This window comes from Triticum aestivum, chromosome 2B (assembly GCF_018294505.1).
Source record: "Triticum aestivum cultivar Chinese Spring chromosome 2B, IWGSC CS RefSeq v2.1, whole genome shotgun sequence".
Taxonomy (NCBI): domain Eukaryota; kingdom Viridiplantae; phylum Streptophyta; class Magnoliopsida; order Poales; family Poaceae; genus Triticum; species Triticum aestivum.
The window spans coordinates 329,308,447-329,332,655 of NC_057798.1; the positions used below are offsets into that span (position 1 = coordinate 329,308,447).

At 45.3% G+C, this 24,209-nt stretch overlaps 1 protein-coding gene across 1 annotated transcript; it reads right to left on the reverse strand.

Annotated features, from left to right (window-relative positions):
• Window positions 1-15,996: 15,996 nt before the first annotated feature.
• On the reverse strand, window positions 15,997-20,545 carry LOC123044862 (translation initiation factor IF-2). Its single transcript, XM_044467732.1, has 5 exons — window positions 19,825-20,545; window positions 19,309-19,458; window positions 18,481-18,733; window positions 16,766-17,294; window positions 15,997-16,178 (listed from the first exon to the last, which is right to left on the reverse strand). The coding sequence occupies exons 1-3, from the start codon at window positions 20,139-20,141 to the stop codon at window positions 18,679-18,681; spliced, it is 522 nt and encodes a 173-aa protein (XP_044323667.1). The 5' UTR covers window positions 20,142-20,545; the 3' UTR covers window positions 15,997-16,178; window positions 16,766-17,294; window positions 18,481-18,678.
• Between the last annotated feature and the right edge of the window lie 3,664 nt (window positions 20,546-24,209).

Sequence of the window (24,209 nt, forward strand, 5' to 3'; positions counted from 1 at the left end):
CGACTTAATGTATGTCGGGTTATCATCTGACTTAACATCTATCGGGTTATCAGCTGACTTAATATCTGTCGGGTTATCAGCTGACTTAACATCTGCCGGGTTATGATCTGACTTAACATCTGCCGGTTTATGACTGTCTGTCGGGTTATGATTGTCTGTCGGGTTATGACTGTCTGCCGGGTTATGACTGTCAGCCGGTTTATCACCTGTCGGTTTACCGTCTATCTTAGCCACCTATCTTAACTGTCAGCTGGTTTATCACCTGCCAGTTTACCGTCTGTCTTAGCCACCTGTCTTAACTGTCAGCCGGTTTATCACCTGCCGGTTTACCAAGTCCCAGCCGGGTTATAACTCCGGCCGGGTCATACCACGGGGTATATCCCCGACACTTCCCGCTAAACAAAATTGCGTTGAACGGCCGATGTGTACGGTTTAATAGTGAACCATGGAGCTACAGGCGCTGCATTGCGCACGACAGAAGGACAGACGGAGGCATGACTGGAGGATGTAGGGGAGAACACTGGCGGACGGGAAGAAGGTAACCGGCCACCTTATAGCACACGCAACCGCCCCCAGCACCAACACAAATAACTAGCTGGCAACAACAACCAGACACGTGGTGGATTAGTAGCTGGGCACGGGTGGAACACTCAGCCTATTGCTTGCTTCTTTTTGTAGGCATTAGAACAAGTACGTATGAGGTGAAATAAAAGGAGTGCCACTGTGTAACAAATCAAAGCTAGATTCAATAAATCAGGTCATGGAACGAACATCCCACACTCGACCTACCCCATGGCTTGCCCCATCACTTTTGCCATCGCTCCTCTTTGTTGGTTGTTGTTTATCTAGTTCATACGTATAAAAGCAAGACAACATTCTCAAGCTATTTGGCATTCGCACAAACAGGTTGTGTGCAGATAAACTTACGCATTAAAAGCAGTGCATCGAATTCTCAATCGCTGGAGAAAATAACACAAGAGCGGTGCCAGCTTCCCCGTATCCATAAGCAGTGATTTATGACCACTTGGAAACTTCTATTTTGTTTATATGCAACAAGAGAGGGAAGTTTACAGAATAATATTTTTCTATAAACCTACATCACTGACCCTACTTGGATTGTTGGTGTTATTGTCACTACAATTTAATTTAGTTATTCAGTATAATTTCACTATTACATTTTTAGTGAAATGTGATTCAAAAACCTCATGAAGTAAGGTAACATCTGTTTCAAAATGGATTGTTATAGTTTAGACAGAAGTTAAGTTTCAACAATTCCCTTGCGGCAAAGCAAACTAAAATGTATCATTTTTCCTCAGGATTCTGCACATTTTTAAAGCATAGTGCACTGAAAAGAACACACAAGTTGAACTAAAAATCAAAATAAAAGTTGGGGTAGCATGCCTGTGAGGAGGGAGGTTGAGGGCAGCAGGGCGCATAGTGGGCGAAGGACGCACAAGGATGATGAGTTACCTCATCGCTAGGCTGCGAGACGACCTCCATCATGGAGGTGCTCGGGTTGGAGTGCATCAGCAGCGAGCAGTCGGGCTGCGACAGGGGACAGGTTGGAGGAGTTTTCCCCTGCTAACAGATAAAAAAAGATATTTCTCCCTATCACCATTTCCCCTGCTAACAACTTCCCTTCAAGGCCATTCTTCAAGCATACGCACAAGGTAACAATTTTAACTACCAGATTCATTACATATGAACATTTTTTTAGTTTATCTATTGAACTTATAGGACTTGTTATCCCCAACAAACTACCCTTGAATGTTTTGTTTTTTCGAACTTCCCAAGTTTGCGTTTTTGAACTGATTGAATAGTAGTATATGAGCTCACCAACATGATGAAATTTCTACTGAACACTAAGGTGCAGAATATACACACAAGGTACCTGAACAATTTACTTAGCCTGGTCGAAGGAGAAGGTGCAGCAGCAGCAGCAACAAGTTGTCAAAGAAGAACTTGTCGCCCGTGGAGTGTTTGCCTGCATGCAGCTACTTGAGCGACCGTGGATGGAGCAAGCAGTTGGACTGCCAAGTTGGATGGCGCGTTGTGGCCACGGGATGCGGTGACACGATGTGACAGCCCACTTCAGGGGTGGGGGAAGGTCGCCAAAGCGGCGGTAGGGACAGTTGGCTGTGGCGATTGGTGGCGCTATGGTGGCTCCCAACAGTGGCGGTGGGTGGAATCACGGGGGCCGACGGTGGCGCATGGAAGTAGGGGGCGTCGGGAGCGAGGGAGGAGGTGGGGCCAGGGCAGCACCGGAGACGGGGAGAAGGTGGAGGCGGGGCGGCACCGGGATCCGGGAGGAGGTGGGAGTGGGGCGGCGCCGGGATCAGGGAGAAGGTGGGGCGGGGCGGCGCCAGGAGACAGGGAGGAGGTGGGGCGGTCGGCGCCGTGAGCCTGGGAGAAGGTGGGGAGCGGGTGGCGCCAGAAGCGGGGAGAAGCTGGGGGCGAACCACGCCGGGAGCCTGGAGAAGGTGAGATCGGGGGTGAGTCGTATGGGTGGGGTGGGTTTTTTTGTCCAGTACCGGGCGGGTTAATTAGCTGATATGAAAAAAGGATGCACGTCTATATAGGGTGAGGGGTAACAGAATAATATTATGTTACTAGTAACAAAATAGTTCATACGTCTCCAACGTATCTATAATTTTGTATTGTTACATGCTATTATATTATCCATCTTGGATGTTTTATATGCATTTATATGCTATTTTATACGATTTTTGTGACTAACATATTAACCTAGAGCCCAGTCCCAGTTTCTGTTTTTTCCTTGTTTTTGAGTTTTACAAAAAAGGAATACCAAATGGAGTCCAATTGACCTGAAAATTCAAGGAGATTGTTTTTGGACTAGAAGAAGCCCACAGAGCATCGGAGATGGATCAGAAGAGTCCCGAAGCCACCAAAAGGGTAGAGGGCGCGCCCCCTACCTCGTGGCTTCCTCGTGGACCCCCCTGACTTGTTCTTGACGCCAACACCTCTTATCTATCCCCAAACTTCCAGAACAGAACCTACATCAGGAGTTCCACCGCCGCAAGCCTCTGTAGCCACCAAAAACCAATCGGGACCCTATTCTGGCACCCTGCCGGAGGTGGGAATCATCACCGGTGGCCATCTTCATCATCCCGGCACTTTCCATGATGAGGAGGGAGTAGTTCACCCTCGGGGCTAAGGGTATGTACCAGTAGCTATGTGTTTGATCTCTCTCTCTCGTGTTCTTGATTCAGCACGACCTTGATGTACTGCGAGTTTTGCTATTATAGTTGGATCTTATGATGTTTCGCCCCCTCTACCTCTTGTAATGGATTGAGTTTTCCCTTTGAAGTTATCTCATCGGATTGAGTCTTTAAGGATTTGAGAACACTTGATGTATGTCTTGCACGTGCTTATCTGTGGTGACAATGGGATATTCACGTGATCCACTTGATGTATGTTTTGGTGATCAACTTGCGGGTTTTGTGACCTTGTGAACTTATGCATAGGGGTTGGCACACGTTTTCGTCTTGACTCTTCGGTAGAAACTTTAGGGAAATCTGAAGTTCTTTGTGTTGGTTTGAATATATGAATCTGAGATTGTGTGATGCATATCGTATAATAAAACCTGCAGATACTTGAGGTGACATTGGAGTATCTAGGTGACATTCAGTTTTTGGTTCATGTGTGTCTTAAGACGATATTTTACTACGAACTCTAGGGTTGTTTGTGACACTTAGAGGAATAGCCCAATGGATTGATCAGAAAGAATAACTTTGAGGTGGTTTCATACCCTACAATAATCTCTTCGTTTGTTCTCCGCTATCAGTGACTTTGGAGTGACACTTTGTTGCATGTTGAGGGATTGTTATATGATCTAATTATATTATCATTGTTGAGGGAACTTGCACTAGTGAAAGTATGAACCCTAGGTCTTGTTTCCAAGCATTGCAATACCGTTTTCGCTCACTTTTGTTACTTGCTACCTTGTTGTTTTTATACTTTCATATTACAAAAACCTATATCTAGCATCCATATTGCACTTGTATCACCATCTCTTCGCCGAACTAGTGCACATATACAATTTACCTTTGTATTGGGTGTGTTGGGGACATAAGAGACTCTTTGTTATTTGGTTGCAGTGTTATTTGAGAGAGACCATCTTCATCCTACGCCTCTCACCTTAGGTCATTCACTTGAGGGAAATTTTCTACTGCCCTACAAACCTCTGCAGTTGGAGGCCCAACAACGTCTACAAGAAAAAGGTTGGATAGTAGACATCTGTCCAGCCATATATATATACAAATACACACACACACGTATATATATATATATATATATGTATGTATGTATGTATGTATGTATGTATGTGTGTGTGTATATATAGGGTGGGTCTATTCCGATAACACCCTTTAAGACTTATTCTGCTGACAGTAACTCTTATTCTGCTAACACTTCCACTGCAAAACCTCCCGGAACAAACCACAGCAAACAAATAAAAAGACCGAAGCCCAACTCTGCCTTCTTCCTCTCCCTCATACCCACCCACCCCCAACCCGCCTTCTTCGTCCCCTGCCCCGCGCCGCCCACCACCCCCTGCCTCGCTCACTGCACCACCCCCTCCCCCGCGCCGCCGCGCCATCCCCTGCCCCACGCCGCCCACACCACCGAACCACCTCCTTACCCGCGCCTCCTCCCTGCTGATGCACCAGTCAGATCTGCCTCAACCCCGACCGGATCGAAGTGCGTCGTCCCCGCATCGCGCCTCCACACGCCACCCGGCCCCGCCCCTCTACCCCGCCATGCGGCGCTGCACCAGCACCACCTTCCCCCCTCCCCGGTACTGCTTCCTGCCATTGTTGAGCACAACTTCTCTGCCTCCCCTCCCCGAACTTCCCTCCCCCGCTATGGCCTAGGTCTGTCTCCGGCAAGGTCCTTGCAGGTGAGCACGGCGGGGGACATGGCTCGGGATGATAGCAGTTTTGTGCAGCTCGTGGGCTCGCTGTGTGCAACTCTCGTGCATGTTCGTGCAGTCCACCCTGAGCAGAGAAGCTCCTAAGCGGCACCACCAACGGCTCATCTCCTTTCCCTTCCCCTGCTCCTACCCTTCATCAACTCCGGCGAACACCTCCCTCCTAGGATCAAGCTATACCCTGCGGTGGCTCCCAGATTGTCCTTTGTGCGTATGTAGTTTGGTTCCTATGATTTTCTATACGGATTGGTTTTCAGATTTTATTTCTTGACTAATTTAAGCCTGTTTTTGCAAGCTCCTTTGTGACTAGCTTTTTTGCAGTTCAGTTCGAGTGCCAGATCCTCCCGAAAGCAACCGAGATGCACTTCCTCCTCTCCGCAGCGGAGGCGCACCCCTACCTTCGCCCGACCATCAACGGCGACCCCTCCCGCGCGGGTTCCGGCCTGGATCCGTGGCTGACGGCCACGGACACCGTCCCAACCCCTTCTTCTTCGAGTAACGCACAATGCACCGGGACCCCACCTCCGCCGCCGTGTTCCTACTGATGGAGGGTTGGCTAACCAGGACCAGCCCGGCTTGGTGGAGTTGCAGCTCAGCCTTGTGTCATTCCCAAGCTCCTGCGCCAGATCTGGCCTTGAGAGATCTCCAACTAGCACCGTCACTGTCCAAGCCGGCGACTGCGACTCTGCACACAGGCGTGCAGTTCTGCCCACGGGGAAGTGCAGCTCAGCTAACGGGGGCGTGTAGTTCGGACCACATCGTCGAGGTCTTCCGACGACTATGATTCTGCACACGACACGTGCAGTTCTGCCCACGCGGGACTACAGCTCGGCCAACGGGAGCATGCAGTTTAGCCCACCGCATCGGTGGCTTTTTGACGAACTAGCAGTGCACGGGTAGTTCCCCTTGGAGTCTACACACGTCGATAGTTTTTTATGAGGGGTTCGTTGTGTATGTTGTAGAGGTCCGACGTCCACATATGTGCAGTTGAGCACGGTGCCGATTGCAGTTGAGCTCGTCCTGAGGCAAGCGTTAGTGCAAGCGGCAGACAGAGGCAGTACAGGGATGGCCTACTTGCTGATGGATGCACATCCTCAATGGCAACCAATTTCCAATTTTGCTACGACCCGTTGTGGACTTTTGTTTTGTTTTCAGGCAGCCCATGATTACCACAGGCGCATAGCTTCGGAATTTTGTTTGCGCCATTTGTAGTTCTCTCAATGTGCAGAAGAAAAAATGTTTCACTTTTTTGAAGTTCGCTTTGTTCTTGGTTGTGGCACGAAAAGAAATAGGCGATGCAGTTTGCCCGGAACACATGAGAAAAAAAGTAAGAAGAAACAAAACTTAAAAATAGCTAAGAAAATTTTGTTCGACTTACTACTTTGACCATGTAGTGCAGAACAAATTAGAAAAATATATATATGCAGAAACTTGCAGTTCAGTACGGTGAACACATACATGATTTTGTTTAAAAAAGATGTTGTTCATATCGCGTGGTGTTGTGAAGGACTCTCCAGTACACTTCGCTTTGAACAAAACGCATTAAAAAACATATAAATGCAGTGCACTTTGGTCTTACAAAAAGTCCACTACGGAGAACTTGTACACTCCATCGAAAACAAAATGCATTTAAAAACATGCAGATGTGGTGCACTTTGGTCTAAAAAAGTCCAGTACAACGGACGCTTCAGTACACTACATTTAGAACAAAACGCATTTAAGAAAACATGCAAATTCAGTGCACTTTGGTCTTATAAAAAATCCACTATGACGGACTTTTCAGTACACTCCATTTAAAACAAAAATGCATTTTGAAAGACATCCAAATGCAGTGCACTTTCGTCTTAAAAAAAGTCCACTATGAAGGACTTTTCAGTACACTCCATTTAAAAAATGTATTTAAAAAATATGCAGTTATCTTGCCCGTCTGAAGCAGTGCGATTTTCTGTCTGAAGCAGTGTGTTCTTCCGTCTGATGCAGTTCCCTCGACGATTTGGGTGCCGCAAGAAACAGAGTTCCACATTTCGGTATTTTTAAAATTCCTATTGAACCATAAGGAATTAGAGAGAGCGTTCTATATGAAAATGTTGTGTCTCGACGATATATTTCCAATGGCGTATCATTTGAATCCTTTCGACCAACGGTTTGTAAAAAATTCGGGAAAGTGATCGCTGCCTCTCGTCATTAGCCGCACGATTTTCAAAATTAAATAAAAACCGTAAGGAATCTCAAAAACATTTAAACATATGAAAGTTGTGCCTCGTCCGTAAATTTCCAACGATGTATCATACGCCTCATTTCGACAAACTGTTCAAAAACTGGAGCGTAAACATTATCAAAAATTGCAAAAACTTCGAAGAAACACAACTCCGCCATTTACTAAATTTAAAACTGCTTTTAAACCGTAATGAATTAGAGAAAATAATAGATATGTAAAAGATGTGTCTCGACGATATCATTCCAACGATGTATCATTTGCTTCATTCCGACGAGCGGTTTAGAAAAAACGTGAAAAAATGCTTGTTGCCACTCATCATGCACCGCACCGTTTTGAAAACTGTTCTTAAACCATGAGGATTCTCCAAAAGTGTTCAGCATGATGTAGTTGCGCCTAATCCATAGCTTTTCAACGGTATATTACACGCCTCGTTCCCATGAAAGGTTTAAAAACTAGAGCAAAAACAATACCACAAAAGTTCGCATACAGTTTTTTTGCAACGGGGAGTGCACTCACATCAGTACTACAGTGCTATTGCTTCAAAAATAGACGTGCACTTCCGTTGAGCGTGCAGTGCGGAAGTGTTAGCAGAATAACTATTCTTCACCCACCCACCCCACCCCCTATATTTTACCATCAATGCATCATAATTTTACGTTCCGTAAGTTTTGTCTTATTTCTGACATAAAAAGAGACCGTAAGAAAATATATAATCGTCGTAAAAAATATTTTATGTTATGTAAAATTACAAACGTAAAAACATAGTGTAAAATATACGTAAATTGCAAATTTTCTTGTCTTATGACCCATATTTTAATTTTCTTATGCCATTTTTTACGTAGTGACTCAATAGGAATGTAACTATTTGAATTCCAAACATAATTTAATTATGAAGTGATCGTAAGATTACCTCGGGTGAAGAATAACTTATTCTGCATCCTGGGTGATGAATAGTGTGTGTGTGTCTATATATATATATATATATATATATATATATATATATATATATATATATATAATTCTGTTACCCTACTTGAACTAACGGTTTCATGCGGTTGTACTGATGAATTGGAGTGGTTGAACTGATGTTTCCATTTTTATTTAACAGATTCTTCTTTAGTTCCAAAAAAAATTACAATTTTTTTTGTCGCAACGGGGCTTGTAATATATTGTTGGAAAGCTCTTAACAACTATATTTCAAGTATATTGAACATTTTTGCAAAATCATTATTGTTTAAAAGTAGTTTTGAAAAAACCTTTTTTTTCAAAACCAAAAACGTGAATCATATTTTGGACTCAATTTTCAAACGGTTTGTTGGAATTGAGCAAATAAGATGGCGTTGAAAAGTTGGTAAAAATCTGCATCTTCCATATATCTATTGTTTTTTCAAATTCGTTACAATTTAAAAGTAATTTGAAAATGGTAAAATTCTAGGCGAAACGTATTTTCGCGTTTTTCTACAAACGGTTTGTCGGATTGACGCAAATGATATGACATTGGAAAGCTATGGAAAATGCGCAACTTTTTGGTATTGAAATGTTTTTCTATTTCCTTATGGTTTAAAAACGAATTCGAATACAGACAAATTTGATTTCGAACACGATTTTTTTTAAGTTGTTGAAATGGGGCAAATAATATACCGTTGGAAAACTATCAAAAATGAGAAACGTAGTCATGTTTGAACATTTTCTCAAATTCACAACCGTTAAGAGTAATTTTGAATATGGCAAGATGGATCCTGCTATTTTCCCGTCTGGAAAACAGAGTACTCGTATTGATATATGTGTGTGTTTGTACTGAGTTATTTTTTGTAGAGTAATTTTGAATGGTTCTCAAAAGAGGGTACTTGTACTGATGTTTGCATGGGTTTGTACTAAACGTGTTTTCACTAACTAGACTTTGCTATGTTTTTTGGGTAATATTTTCCATGTAAGTTTTCAACGGTTTACTGTATCCTAGGCCCCAAACTTGCATGATTTATATTGTTGAACTGAATGCTATTTTTTGCAAAAGAATAAATAAATTGCGTGTTTCTTTTTTTAAGTCAATTTTTTTTTTGCAACGAATGTTCTAGATTTCTCTTGTTTTGCAACTTGAACTTTTACCATTTTAAACTTTTACGATCTTGAATTACCGTGTGTGGATGAGCACCTGAACTTGTAGAATTTAAAGTTTTCTGTTTAATTTCACATTTGTGTTTTTGTCCGAACTTATGGTATCATCATCAGTGAACCTGCATGGTTTCTATAGCTAAACTAAAATAAACTTTTACCTGAATAAATATGAACACCGGGAAATTTGTACAACAAGAACTGAATCTAATGCCAATATTGAACTTGCAGTTGCAGGTTCCATGCGCAAGCTAGCTATCAAATTTACTGATCCTAAAATCAATCACCACCACAGGAACACAATAAAGTTCTTCAAATGGTTGCTCGAGGAAGAGCTAGCTGCTAAACCTGACCACATTTACCGCTAGGAGCAGCCAACCACTAGTTTGAAGAGGGATTTAGCGACGTCGACAGCCGCCAACCACATTTACCTCCTCAACAAAATAAAATATCAAACTTTTTCGGTATACTTTCTCGTTCACCTTACATGGATCCAACATGTTTTTGCACAATGACCTCTTATATTTCATCTTTTATAGCAAGCTACACCGCAGAGAAATTAAAATACATTGGATCAAAGACCATTATAGAGCAAGACAGCAACAGGTTCGTCATCGGCCATCATCAGCCAACATGTATTGTCCCTGTTGCTTCTCCCTTCCTGTCCAACCAAATCACATTGAACTGCAAACACACACAACATAGACACCGATCCAAGAGTCAAACCAGGAGCTGAAGCACATGAGAGAGATGTCGCATGCGCAAATGAGAGGGAGTGAGTGAGTCATGCTTTGCTGCTGCTCACACGCATGTATGAGAAAGAGAACAACATCAGTTGCTGCTTAAAGCGGGAGAGCTTTCAATGACCTAAATTAGCATAGGTGCACTTTAGATGTGGCAAAATCTAAACTTATTTACAATGGGAAATTGAAATTTAGCATGCTAATTGATACATCTTTTTAATAAGTAGTTATCTAAACCTGAAATGAGTTTCAATCATATGCTAGAAGATGCCCCATGCAAAAACTAGAAATAAGAGTGAGATAGAAAGAGTTGTTTCAACAAGTTTGTTTAAGTACAAATACATGGTGGTAGCGGTATTCAATGCAAATGGGAGCTTTGTACAATAATCCATTGCAAGCATCATATAGCTTGGATGTATGAAACACAACCATCACCAATTCACCATGTTACTGTTCTGGGCATAGTCAATATAGTTGCACTAAGACGCTTAACCAAATGACCTGAGACAGCCAATGGAGGAAGGAGTTCTTGTCTTAATATAGGCAGTTTTTTTACAAAAATGGCTCGAACATCTTTAAAAACAGACAACAATGACCACTTTTTTTAACTACCTGAGTAAACAACCGCCAACTTGCAATTGATCACTTGAACTTATAGGGAATAGAAAAAAGAACTAAGCTTGCATTATCAAAATCTACAGTTTTTTCTGAAGTGATAACATATGTAAAACTTAGGTCAATTGGTGTGACGCACATAGTTGAACTAGTGTAATATATGTAGTCGAATGGATGTAATTATTTGTAGTTGAACCAATTGGAGACCTGGCAACGCAACAACATTTTCATTCTATGGTGTCTCGCTCATGGTTTGCTAGAACAAGTTGATTCTTTGTTTTGAACTTTGAAACAAGCTATAACTTGTATTTCCCAAATGTGTACAGAATTTTATGTTTCCAAGCATATACCTTATGTTTTTTTTGTTGATGGGCACACCGCCCCTACTCCTGTGGACTGACGGCGCCGCGAAGTGGAGCTGAAGGAGAGGGGATCACGAGTGGCGCCTAGGTGCACGGGGATTTGGCCGCTTTAGAGGATCCCAGCTACCACCAAGTCATCCCCGAGGAGCTTGTAGAGGCAAGGAAGTTGGTCACTGGCCATCTGGTGTAAGTTTGAGCTACCAGGTACACCGGGATTTGGCCGCTTTAGAGAAACAAGAAATCAGAACAAACATGAATTATATATTGTCACGCCCAATATGCGATACTATCCTAAAGAGACTCGAAGGTCCCACCAAGGATAGAACCGCATATTGAAACGCTTTTGCAAGGTGGATATCATTACATCAACATTACATAATAGATGGGGATACATACAAAAGGCATACAATGCCACACGAATACAACATCACAATACATAAGAGCAACATCCGACTACGGATGAAACATAAACAGAAACTCAAACGACATCCACCCTGCTAGCCCAGGCTGCCGACCTGGAATCTATCCCCTGATCGAAGAAGCAGAAGAAGAACTCAACGCAAGCAAGCATCGCTCTCGCGTCATGATCATCGCATAACCTGTACCTGCAACTGTTGTTGTAGAATCTGTGAGCCACGAGGACTCAGCAATCCCATTACCATGGGTATCAAGACTAGCAAAGCTTACTGGGAAAGGAAGGGGAAAAGTGGTGAGGTTGCAGCAGTGACTAAGCATGATATGGTGGCTAACATACGCAAATAAGAGCGAGAAGAGAGCAAATGGAACGGTCGTGAAGCTAGCAATGATCAAGAAGTGATCCTGAACTCCTACTTACGTCAAGCATAACCCAAAAACTGTGTTCACTTCCCGGACTCCGCCGAAAAGAGACCATCACGGCTACACACGCGGTTGATGCGTTTTAACTCGGATCTGGTGTCAAGTTATCTACAACTGGACATTAACAAATTTCCATCTGCCTATAACCGCAGGCACGGCTTTCGAAAGATTATACCCTGCAGGGGTGTCCCAACTTAGCCCATGATAAGCTCTCGCGATCAACGAAGGATATACCTTCTCCCAGGAAGACCCGATCAGACTCGGAATCCCGGTTTACAAGACATTTCGACAATGGTAAAACAAGACCAGCAAGGCCGCTTGATGCGCCGACAATCCCGATAGGAGCTGCACATATCTCGTTCTCAGGGCAACACCGAATAGGTCAGCCTACGAGTAAAACCAGCCCTCGAGTTGCCCCGAGGTGGCCCCGCAGTCTGCCCAGTTCGGACCAACACTTAGACAAGCACTGGCCCGGGGGGGCTAAAAATAAAGATGACCCTCGGGTTGGCCGACCCAAGGGAAAGGTACAGGTGGTGGTGAGGCAAATGGTAAAACCAAGGTTGGGCCTTGCTGGAGGAGTTTTATTCAAAGCGAACTGTCAAGGGGGTCTCATAAATCACCCAACCGCGTAAGGAACGCAAAATCTGGGAACATAACAGCGGTATGACGAAAACTAGGGCGGTAAGAGTGGAACAAAACACCAGGCATAAGGCCGAGTCTTCCACCCTTTACCAAGTATATAGATGCATTAAATTAAATAGGAGATATTGCGATATCCCAACATAACCCTGTCCACCATGGAGCAATCTTCAACTTCACCTGCAACTAACAACGCTATAAGAGGGGCTGAGCAAAGCGGTAACATAGCCAAGCAATGCTTTGCTAGGAAGGGTGTCAAAGGTTAGAGGTTCATGGCAATTTGGGAGGCTTGATGAGTAAAAGATAGGTAGCGCAGCAAAGCGATAGAACGAAGCAACTAGCATAGCAATGATAGTAGTGAGATCCAGGGTAGCGGTCATCTTGCCTGAAATCCCGCAAGGAAGAAGAACGAGTCCATGAAGAAGATGAAGCCACAAAGATGAACCAAGCGTAGACGAACGAATCCTCATGATCGCAACGAAACGGGAACTATCAAGAAGAAGCACACAACATGGTAAACACACTACACATGAACAAGGCATGATGCGCACACAAGCATGATGTAAGACAAGACTACATGAAGCTACTCATGGCAAGAGATTATGCAAACAAGAGCAACACATCAAAGAAAGTTTAAATGAGGTCGGAAACAACACATAACAATTCCGGTAAGTCCTCGTATGCATATTTCGAAATTGGTCCAGATCTGAATAAACCTTATGTTCGAGTTGTTAAACAGCAAGTTAAGATGCACCAAGATGATCTACACGAGATTCTAGTCAAGTTACATATAAAGTTCATTTAATTCGGAGCTACGGCCTAGAAGATATGAGCAAGACAAGTTAAACATGGCATTAATGCAAAATGCATTCGAATATCAAGCAAACACACCAAAATAAGGATGCAACATGATAATATGGAACTACATGCAAAATCAAGCAAGTTTCATATAGAGCACACTCAAAACGGAGCAACGGTTCAACACACACACATGAAACAAGTTATAGCAACAATCTGTCCAAAACAGCAACTAGGTATATTGTAAGCATCAAGACAATATGCTACAGCACCCCAACATGAGAACAAAAGGCATGGGCATGATGTACAGGTAAAGCATAACAAAACATGAACACTGAGCTATCTCCAGAAACTATTAGAACATGCTCAAACACACATGGCAAGATTGCAAATAATAACAGTTTCAAACTTTGCAGAAATAACATCAGGTTACAATGTTTAGAGCTATCGAAAAACATGTTACAAGAACTTATCATGGAAAACAAAGGCATGGCATGAATCTTCTAATTGCATAGAACAAAAGTCCCTTATTGACCATAAGCCAAAAAGGATCAGAGGATATGATGGCACCCATGTAAACATGGCAAATTATATGACAGATTCAAACATGGCAGGAACAACGATAAGTAGGCATGTTGGTGAGCTTGAACCACTCATCACAGAGCAATACATGGCATGGCAAGGCAACCAACAGTAAGAAGACATGTTTATGAAGCTAAGCATGGCAAGAGCAAGTTCATAGGGTACATGGATCATTAGCAAAACACATGGCAAAACTGAACTTAATGTTAACAGGCTGACAGCAACATTACTTAGCAACTTGAGAGCAAGATTACAACAATCTACAGCAAGCTATAAATGCAACCAGGGGCATGTATGGATAGAGCATGACATGTATAACAAATCATCCTTAGTGAACATCTCTAGATTATGCACGGAATGACTTGTAGCAGCAGGTTTACATGTCATCACAAAATAATAGATTCAGCCTAGCAAAACAGCAACAGCAAGTACCCTACTTAGCAAACTTGATGCACTCAGTACAAGACTCACAAAAATAAATGGATGACACCCCTGTAAAGATGGCATGATGTAGTTCAAAACACATGTAGACATCAACCTCATAGGATGCACACATCAAACATGGCAAAAATGACAAATCATCAAGTTATAACAGTTTCAACAGATTAACAGCAACATGCACTTTTGCAACGATGATTCAGGCATCAAGATGAACTCAAATGAACATGATGCAATGGAATGAAATGAAGTACTCGTTGATACGAACAGTTTGACATATTACACGCACAAAACGGAGCCGCGTGCTAGGAGATATGGCATGATGAACAGGGCAACATAATATGCAAATTTATAGGACTTAGCCGATTTTCAGGAAAAAACAGGACGCGCGTCGAATAGCTAAACGTCGCACTGACCGGGTTTTAGGCGGGTGGCTCACCAGAGGGGCCTCGGCCCAGGAGAGGAAGCAGGCCGTCGGACCGAAGGGGAGCCTGGGCTGGGCTGGCGAACCGAGCCGTGGCCCACGAGCGGGCGCTCGTCCCCGTGCTCGAGCGGGACGAGGCCATGGCGTGGCCGGCGGCGGCCAAGGCGAGGTCCGGCGACGGGGAAGCCAGGAGGGGCCGGGGGTAGCGGGAACGGGCGGATCCAGGCCTGGGGACCCCGAATCTGGCGTCGGGGGTGGCCGGCGGTGCTCGGGGAGGCTGCTCCGGCGAGGAGCTCCAAGGGCGGCGGGATCCTACAGGAGAGAGGGGGTGAGGTGGGACGAGGAGAGAGAGGAAGAGAGGCGGCGAGGGGCGGCGCGACCTGGCCGTGGGGGTCGGCAGCGGCGAAGCCCGACAGGGCGCTCCGGCGAAGGTCCGGCAGGGGAACACGGCGGCGGCGCGTCCCTGGATCGGGGATGCTGGAGGGAGGCAGAACGCCATCGGGCGCGCGGGGGCTCGGGCGGCCGCGCGGGCCTGGGCGGGCCGCACCTGGGCCCGGCAGGCCGCGGCGGCGGGGGAGCTGGGCAGGCGCACGCGGGCGACGTGGCAGCCCCCGATTGGCTGCCGGCGGTGGCGGGGCGCTGACTGACCAATGGCCAAGCGCCAAGTGGCGCCTGCGAGGTGGCCGACGGCAGAATTTTGAGGTGGAGGTGGCTGGCGGCTGGAGCTAGGAGGAGGGGTTAGGATAGGTTAGGCCAAAATGGCAGGTTAGGGGGGTTTAAAAAGGCAAGGGGTCTAGGTTAGGGGGATTTGAGGCCGTTACGGACCGTCGGATCTCGATCTGACGGTCCGAAACGGAGAGGAACTAGGTGGGCTGCAGGTGGGGTTAGTGGGCTGTGTAGGAGAGGTTTCGGGCTGAGAGGAGAGAAGAGAAAGCAAGGCCCGGCGGCAGTTTCGAAGACCGAAACATCCGACGAAAGTACCGACAACGGTACCGCTATACATTTAACGGTTGGGCAGTTAAACGGACTCCGAATGCAACGAAACTTGACAGACGGCCTGTCTACAATAATAAGACCGCATCCCAAGTTACACCCCAAATCGAGAACATTTTTATGCCACTTATAAAATAATATTTCGAAGGTGCCGCGGGCGCGTGCAAGTGTGGCCGGACTCCGAACGGACAATGAAAAGAACCGGCGGAACCCAAATGGATGCAAGTTTTTAAAACATGCAGATGAAATGCAGATGATGACATGGCACAATGCAACACGCAAGCAAATGACATGACAACGACGACGAATAACTGACGGACTCTTGGCGCATCGGATCCAAGGCGTTACATATATGTTACAGATTTTTGCCTTCTATAATGATGTGCTTCCTGGGCAATCCAAAAGCAGCAGCCGCACAAGTTCAGTAGCCGCTCGCCGTACACACTTGCTCGATGGGAATTTATACAAACTGTTTGGAATTAGAAATTGAACTTTAGTAAAATTAGAAAGTAACTGAAAAAGAATTAGAAATTGAAGGAAAATAAAATAAGAAACTGTCTGATCTAAAAATAAGAATGAACTGAACTAAAATTGGAAATTTAACTGAATAAAAATTAAGATGTTGTCGATGTAAGAAGGGCTTCTCTTTTGCAGGTAGCTTATGCGCCGTCGGCTAGCTTTGGTTGTAAGCGTCTGTGTGGTTACCTACTAAGGATGACTAAACACTATATTATAACTATGGTTGTGAGTTCTAGAAATCGGGAGGAAATCATGTCTCATAAAAGAAAGAACCAGATATGTTGAGGCTTGGTTTTCAGTTCACACCATTTAAGCTAGCCGTACTGAAGTAGTTGTGTTCCTCTCACTCACATATACTACATGTTGATGCTTGTCATCTCGTCTTACATACTCCCTCTGTAAACTAATATAAGAGCGCTTAGATTACTAAAGTAGTGATCTAAACACTCTTATATTAGTTTACGGGAGTACTACATAGGCAGAGGCTACGTGTACTGTAGTCAAATCAAATAATATAAGACTCTATATGTATCAGACCTGGATGAGGATGCTGCCGGTCTTCTTGTCTTTATCGGTGACGAGGGAGTCCTCAGTGTAGTACGTACGCCGCGTCGGATGTTGTGTCCTGTCCTGACTCCTGGGTGTACATATGTACGCGTCGCCTCAGACGGTGGCCCTTCCTTCCTTGTGCTTGGCGGTCACACGGTGGTCAAACTAGTTAAGTTTTGTTCTTTTTAATTCAAAAAATAAGGTGAAACTACTAGTAAATAAATGGAGCTTATCACTGAAAACTGAATGGCACCTCAGTCAGGTTAGTTTCAGGTTCTGAGACTGAATGCACACCGTGCCTGTCCTCCTACTGTGAGAGCCAAAGTAAACCAATCTTAACCAGGGAACATCACGCGTCACGGCCGCTGTCATGGAACACCGACACCGTACATGGAAACAGAGAAACTTCCAGGAAGCCTCCATGGCAGAGCCATAAACTCAAATGGCAGCACCGTCGACGGCGAACACTACCTTTTCGACAACTAGCTTGATTGACTGAAATCCTTCAAGTCCATCACTACATACAAAATATTACTGATAAATGATTTAGAGCAATGTCAGAAACAACATAAGCTAGTTGGAGAAGTTGCATGATTCAAATATGTAAATAGGAAATGATTCAGTCGTAGTAATTGAACTTTCAAGCACATTTTGTTGTGTGTAAAATTTACTTTTTTTTAACGAAGTGAACTCAAAATTTGTAGGCGAGCCCTTCCTGTAGATGTACATGAACTAAATTTTGTGTTTGCACCTGAACTACCAACATGAATAAGCAATGATGACAGAAGTGTTGTATAAAGCTCCACAAATAACAATAATCTTTTCTGTCAAATGGATCATACAAAAAATTAACCAAAAATCATTTGTATGCACATTATCCTGATATCCCATAAGCCATTTGTGTACGGCATCATTATCAGTCATAACAACAAGCACCTGTTCGTGCTATAGGAACATAGAAACACCTCCTTTGACCTATGATGCGACGTCGTTGGCTCGTTGTCCTTGCCGTCAGCGGGCAATGCCCCTGAACTTGGCACTTGGCAGAGACTAGTAGTAGAACTTACCGGCCCTCCAACTTGCACTGAGGACATCTTAAACGAACATGAAATGAACTTCCTAGCATTTATTCTATGAACTTTTCTCAAGGTACACATGTTTCCCTAAATTTGCAAGTTGATTTTCTTCTTTCTTTTATCAGATAACTTACACATATAGATCTTCTTTACAAAATTATATAAACGACACCACACGTGTGTACTATTTTTATTTTTGAACATCCTAGCACTCTTGTGTAATTTTTTCTCAAAGGGCAACCTGGTGCATGTAGCTCCCGCTTGCGCAGGGTCCGACCACTTTGGGTCTATAGTACGCAGCCTTTCCCTACATTTCTGTAAGAGGCTGTTTCCAGGACTTGAACCCATGACCTCATGGTCACAAGGCAGCAGCTTTACCACTGCGCCAAGGCTCCCCTTCGTGTAATTTTTTCTCAGGACAAAATATATTGTAGGTGGGCATTGGAGCTTTCCATTACCTCGTGTTGTGCTTGTCCGACAAAGCATAGCTATTCTTTCAGCACAGAATAGTTTTTCACTAAATTTTCTAGTCCAACATCAGCATCTGGTCAAGTCCCATCGCTGGGGACCAAGATATTTTTTTTGTGAAAGCCTGGCACAAATCACTTGACACGGACAAGCACATACCTCGCCCTGTCCTCATGTACGGTCTGCACTTTGGGGTGGTTTTGAGAGCGGACATGAGTGCTGGCTGTGAACGGCCTGTGGTGTTGGCTGTGGACGGCCAGCATCGTCGTGTGAGTCTGGTGGGCCTCAAAGGCGAGTTGTCAAAGGAGGTCGTCGACAGCGAGTTGTGCCGGCAGGGAGCCATGGCTGTTCCGGAGATCAGGAGTTGTCAAAGGAGGCGGCCTCCCGAGCTGCGGCATCGAACGGCTTGGCGCTGTAGAAAAACATTTTGTAACCATTCACTGACAAAATGGGGTAACGCAGCATGGAACAATGGAATTTCAGGTAATAAGATGAGAGATAGAACTGAAAATAAATTAGAGAGGAGATGAACTGACAAGGATTTAAATGAACTCTCACTAGCAGTAATTTTGTACTTCTCATGTAGTAAGACATGAACTTGCTGTCAAATACATCGACCATGTAGTAGGTTTGAACTTAATTGTATGATCATCTAACTAGATAGCACTGAAGTAAGCATCAACATCTTAGTATGCAACAAATGTGATCACTTTTAGTACCACTGATGAACTATTCATAAATCAGACTTTTTAAGTTACGCACAGAATAATAAAAATGAAGCGCAGACCTAAACGCAACAAGCGGTAAAAATGTGGAATGGAATTAAGCAATCAACATTAATATATCTTTAAGTTTTTCTAATTGTACAGTCCAAATTCCACTAGTTCTCAATCTACAGCAGATCAATAGCAGCAGGACACCAAGTTCAGTATTTGCACACGGTAAAAATTAGCTACCAAAGATAACACACGCACACAAGTTTAGTACCTATAGCTATAACTAGCTGGATTCATTCGCGGAAGTAGCCGCACAATTGCAGTAGCAGCTCGCTGCTCATACCTGCCCGTCATCTTTATGCCTCGTCTTGTTTGCTGCCTCAAAACACTTTGCCGCCTACTACTTATCTCCGGCAGTACCCTGCACACACACACCACCGGCCACCAGTTAACACATATGCACACACAGAGAGAACCAGCCACGCACCTCATTGTCTACACAACCAGGACTACATCTTATGCACATTATGGACTGATGACGTAGCAGCACAGAAAACTATATTTTGTAGGCACACTACACTGATTTCAGCCATGGCAGACACACCTGAAGAAAGAGCATGTGGCTGTTTCAGTTTTACTAAATTTAATCTCTACATAATTTGCCATCTTTGCTATTTTTTACACCTCACTTGCAGAACAAAGAGACATGTTAGGTGCCTCATTTTTTCATGGAAAAATCAAATAACATTTTTGGACGCCGGAATAAATCTAGAGGAAAGGATCTTACCTCCACAGTGCAGTAGTTGGGCCTCCCTGCAGCAGGAGAGAGACGAGGTGCTCCATCGAACGTCGTTGTGGGAACGACATGGCGGCAGCTGGATCCAGGGTGTTGCTGCAATGAACGGACTGGGGTGGTGGCGTTGAACGACCTGGGGACTGGGGTGGTCCGGTTATGGTGCCCCACCAGGACGAGATGCGTGGCGGTGTGGGAGCCGGGGGAGATGGGGGCGCGGCAGTGGCCGGAGCTGGTCGTGATGTGGGCGGGGCGGCGACAGGAGCCTGGGAGGAGAGTGCGGTAGGAAAGGTCGGGGCGGCGGCGCGCATGGCAGGAGAAGCAAGGAGGTGCGGCGGCGGCGGCGCACGTGCTAGGAGGCGGAAGGAGGCGCGGGGGCGGCGGCACAGGTTCCAAGAGGAGGAAGGAGGCGCGGGGACGGCGGCGCGCGTGCCAGGAGGAGGAAGGAGGCGCGGGGATGGAGGCGCGCGTGCCAGGAGGAGGAAGGAGGCGCTGGGACGGCGGCCCGCGTGCCAGGAGGAGGAAGGAGGCGCGGGGACGGTGGCGCGCGTGCCAGGAAGAGGAAGAGGAGCTGGACCGGTGACGCACTTGGTCCGAAGGAGGAAGAAAAGCAGGGTCGCCGGCGCTCTTGGTCGGGAGAAAATGAGAAGTGTGACGACAGGTGTGGGGAATCGGAGATTGGGAGGAGGTCGAGGGGAAAGTAGCGGGGCTTTTCTTTTCTGTTCGGCCCGGCTTCGTGGAAACCACCGTCGCGAAACGACGGGCCGAGGGGTATAACAGAATATTATTCGGTTACAGAATAGGGAAGCAACTAATTAACGACCGAAAGTCTCGCAACGATCAGCGCCACTTGACGTCCTCTCAACCATTCACCACGTGTCGCGCTCTTGGACGCTCCCTCCGGATTTTTATTTTTTTAAATTTTTCCGCACGCGTTTTCGCTTTTTAAACGATTTTTCCGGGTTTTTTTTGACGTTTTGGTTTTCCCCCGGTCTTATCTAGCTTTTCGACCAAATTTTTTTTCCCGAAAATAATACTTTTTTACGCAAAAAAACGCAATTTTTTTCCTGAGTCACGGTTTTTCTTTCGCGAGAGGCATGGCCGCGCCTCTTGGAAACGAAAAAAATATGTTTTCTGTTTTTTTTTCCTTTCGTGAGAGGCACGGTTGTGCTTTCGCGAGAGTCACGGTCGTGCCTCCTCGGAAACGGAAAAAAATGTTTTCTGTTTTTTTCTTTCGCGAGAGGCACGGCTTTCGGAAAGGAAAAAAACGCGTTTTCTGTTTTTTTGCTTCCGCGAGAGGCACAGGTGTGCCTTTTTCGGAAAGGGAAAAAAACGTGTTTTCTGTTGTTTTTTCTTCCGTGAGAGGCACGGTTTTGCTTTCGCGAGAGGCACGGTTGTGATTTTGTTAGAGGCACGGGCGTGCCTCTTTCGGAAAGGGAAAAAACTCGTGTTCCCGATTCGGTTTTTTCGTCCGGCCGTGAAAAAAAAGTTCCTCAAAACCTATCAACATGGGATTTAGTTTTGAAGATCTCGACGCGAGGAATCCAACAGCGAAATCAGTTTAAGAGATAAAACGTTTTGAATAAACGGATCTACGAAAAAAGTGAAAACTCCCAGGTTGCGACAAGTGGCGCACTGGGGAAGTTTGAGTGATCTCCGCAAAGAGTACTCCTTAACTAGTATATATATATATTCATCACCCTGGGTGAGGAATAATTATTCGTCACCATCCGCTATTTTAACATCAATGTACCGTAATTTTAAATTTTATAAAACTTGTCTTATTTTGGACATACAAAAAGAACGTAAGAAATTTTATAGTCGTCGTAAAAAATATTTTATATTATACAAAAATACAAATGTAAAAACATGGTGTAAAATATACATGAAATGCCATTTTTCTGGTCTATGACCTATATTTTTTTCTTATACCAAATCTTACACGGTGAATCAATATGAATGTACCTATTTGTATTTCAAATATAGTTTATTTATGAAATAATTGTAAGATTACCTCAGGTGTTGAATACATACATACATATATATATATATATATATATATATATATATATATATATATATACCTTAAGAGTCTTATTCTGCTAACAAAAACACTTATTCTGCTAACACTTCGGCACCGCAAAAACGCCCGAAGCGAAGCGCGCGCACAAGTTAGAAAAAAACACTCAGCCATTTCTTCTGTCCAACCACCCCTTCTCCCCCGCGCCCCCTTTATCCTCGCGTCCCATTACCTCCCAGCGCGCCGACGACCACCATCTCCAAGCCCGTCGTCGGCCACCACCTCCCACCGCGCCGCTCAGCCACCACCTCCTAGAGCGTCGCCCACAACCAGCTCTGCCCACCGACGCTCGATCCCCGCCGCTGCGCCGCTTGCTGCCCACAGCTTCCGGCCGCCGATGGATCCGAGAAGGCAACCTCCCCCAGCACGCCTCCTGGTGACGGATCCGCCCCCACTACACAACCCGCGGGAGCCCCCCGACACCAACAACCGAAGCGATGTCCCCCTCTCTCCATCCCTGCACCTCCCTGCCCTGCCTACTCTCCCACATGCCTGTCGCTCCAAACCCCGGCTGCGCCCCCACCCCCGAGTGGCCACCGGTGCAGGATTCGGCCGCCATAGGCTCTAGCAAGGCCGCCGACAGTGGATCCGGCAGCCACAGGCCCTAGCAAGGCCGCTAGAAGTGGATCCTCCCTGATCCAACTCCCTTGAGTGGAAGGCACCCCCTTGTCTCTTCTGACCACTACCTCTTGCTCCCTCCAACTCCGTTGTAGAGCACCCAGACAGCGTGCGGTCCAAAAGAGCATGAGGTGCAGCTCGCTGGCTTATGCTCGTGCAGTTCGAAGCTCCTGCCCAGATGGTGCTGCCTTTTCCTGGCCGTGTCCCCGATCGGTCCACCCCTCCCTGTCTGTGTCCACAAATGTTCTTCCGGCGAGCTTGCCGATAGCGGGACAAGGAGATTCGACGGTCTCCGGCCTGGGGACAGCGCCTGCCCTTTATCCTTCCTTTTCACCTCCCCGCTATGACCGGGATCCGGTGGTAGGAGGCTACATCGATGCGGCGAGGGCTGGCTCCCCACGGCCGTCGACCACTATAGCCACCGCTCTGCTACCTCCATGCGTCGACAAACACCATGATGGCATGTAGTATGGCAGTTGTGTTGTTGCACCCAGCTGGCGTGTGTGCAGTCCGGCGAGGGAGTGTCTGCAGTGCTCACATGGCACAACAGTTCCATCCCTTCCCCCTTCCCTACGCGAGCACCACCAGCAAGGTGTCACCAATGCCCTGGTTCCCCTCTAGCTCCACTCCATGCAGTTCGTATTGCACGGGCAGTGGATGAATCCACTTCGACATCCTGGTAGTCGTTGACCAGATGTTCTACTTGTTTTTTTAAGTTCGGTATATGTGTGTTGCAGTACACTGCTAGAAATGGCCTCAATTGTAATTTAATTTTTTGTTGGATGAAAATCATACTAAAAAGGCTTGGTTATAAAAAAATAAAAAGGATGAATGCAGTTTGTTCATAAGAAAAGCGACGGTGCACTTGGGAGATGTGTGGGAACCAAAGTGAGCAATTCACTACTCTTTGTGCCCTCATAGTTCAAACCACAAAGTGAAAAACGGTGTAGAAAAGACAAAAGGTTAATATTTTCTATAAAAAAATATGTAGTTCATTTGAAATGACACTATAGTCCAGATGCACTTATGGAAAAATTTGGAGAAAGAATAAAAATAGAATGGCGTTCACTTAGTTCTTTTTTTGGTTGATTATGTTGTTGTTGACGTGTTATTCAGTCGAGGCGTCCATGCAGTGCAGAGCGCATCTGGGTGCAGTCCGCCGGTCGGCGGTGTGCAGCTCATGCCTGCAATACTATTCTCATGGGGGTATAGTTCACTGTTGGGTGGTCCTCCAATGTAGTTTGCCCGCTTATTATTATTAGATGTAGTTCACTCACTCGGTCCCTGCGGTCCACTCGCCCCGGTTTACATGCGTAAAAAATAATAAGTATGAGAAACAAAAACAAAAACTCATGCGGTTCACTTTTGGTACCATTGCGGCTCACTTTGGATAGTGCCGCAGTTCACTTACTTCCAATGTGAAGTGCAGAAAAATGTTGTGGAAACAACAAAATACTAATAATGCAGTTCATTTTTGATAATGTTGCGGTTCACTTATGCCCGCGACGTGAAGTACGGTCCGCTTCCTCGTTTGAGAAAATTTACTTGTAACAAAAAAACATGAAGTTCGCTTGCCCATTCGATGTAGTGCAGTTTTCAGTGTGAAGCAATGTATTTTTTTTCTGATGCAGTTCCTTCGTTGATTTTGGTGCCGCAAAAAACAGAGTGTCCGCATTTTGGT

Excerpts from the sequence above, each read along its gene's own strand:
- LOC123044862 (XM_044467732.1), bottom strand. The coding sequence starts at position 20,141 with ATGCGCGCCGCCGCCCCGACCTTTCCTACCGCACTCTCCTCCCAGGCT. Across the intron at positions 19,459-19,824 it reads CCAACTACTGCACTGTGGAG|GGTACTGCCGGAGATAAGTA; the intron begins GTAAGATCCTTT and ends GTGTGTGTGCAG. Across the intron at positions 18,734-19,308 it reads CCAGCTAGTTATAGCTATAG|CGCCAAGCCGTTCGATGCCG; the intron begins GTACTAAACTTG and ends GTTTTTCTACAG.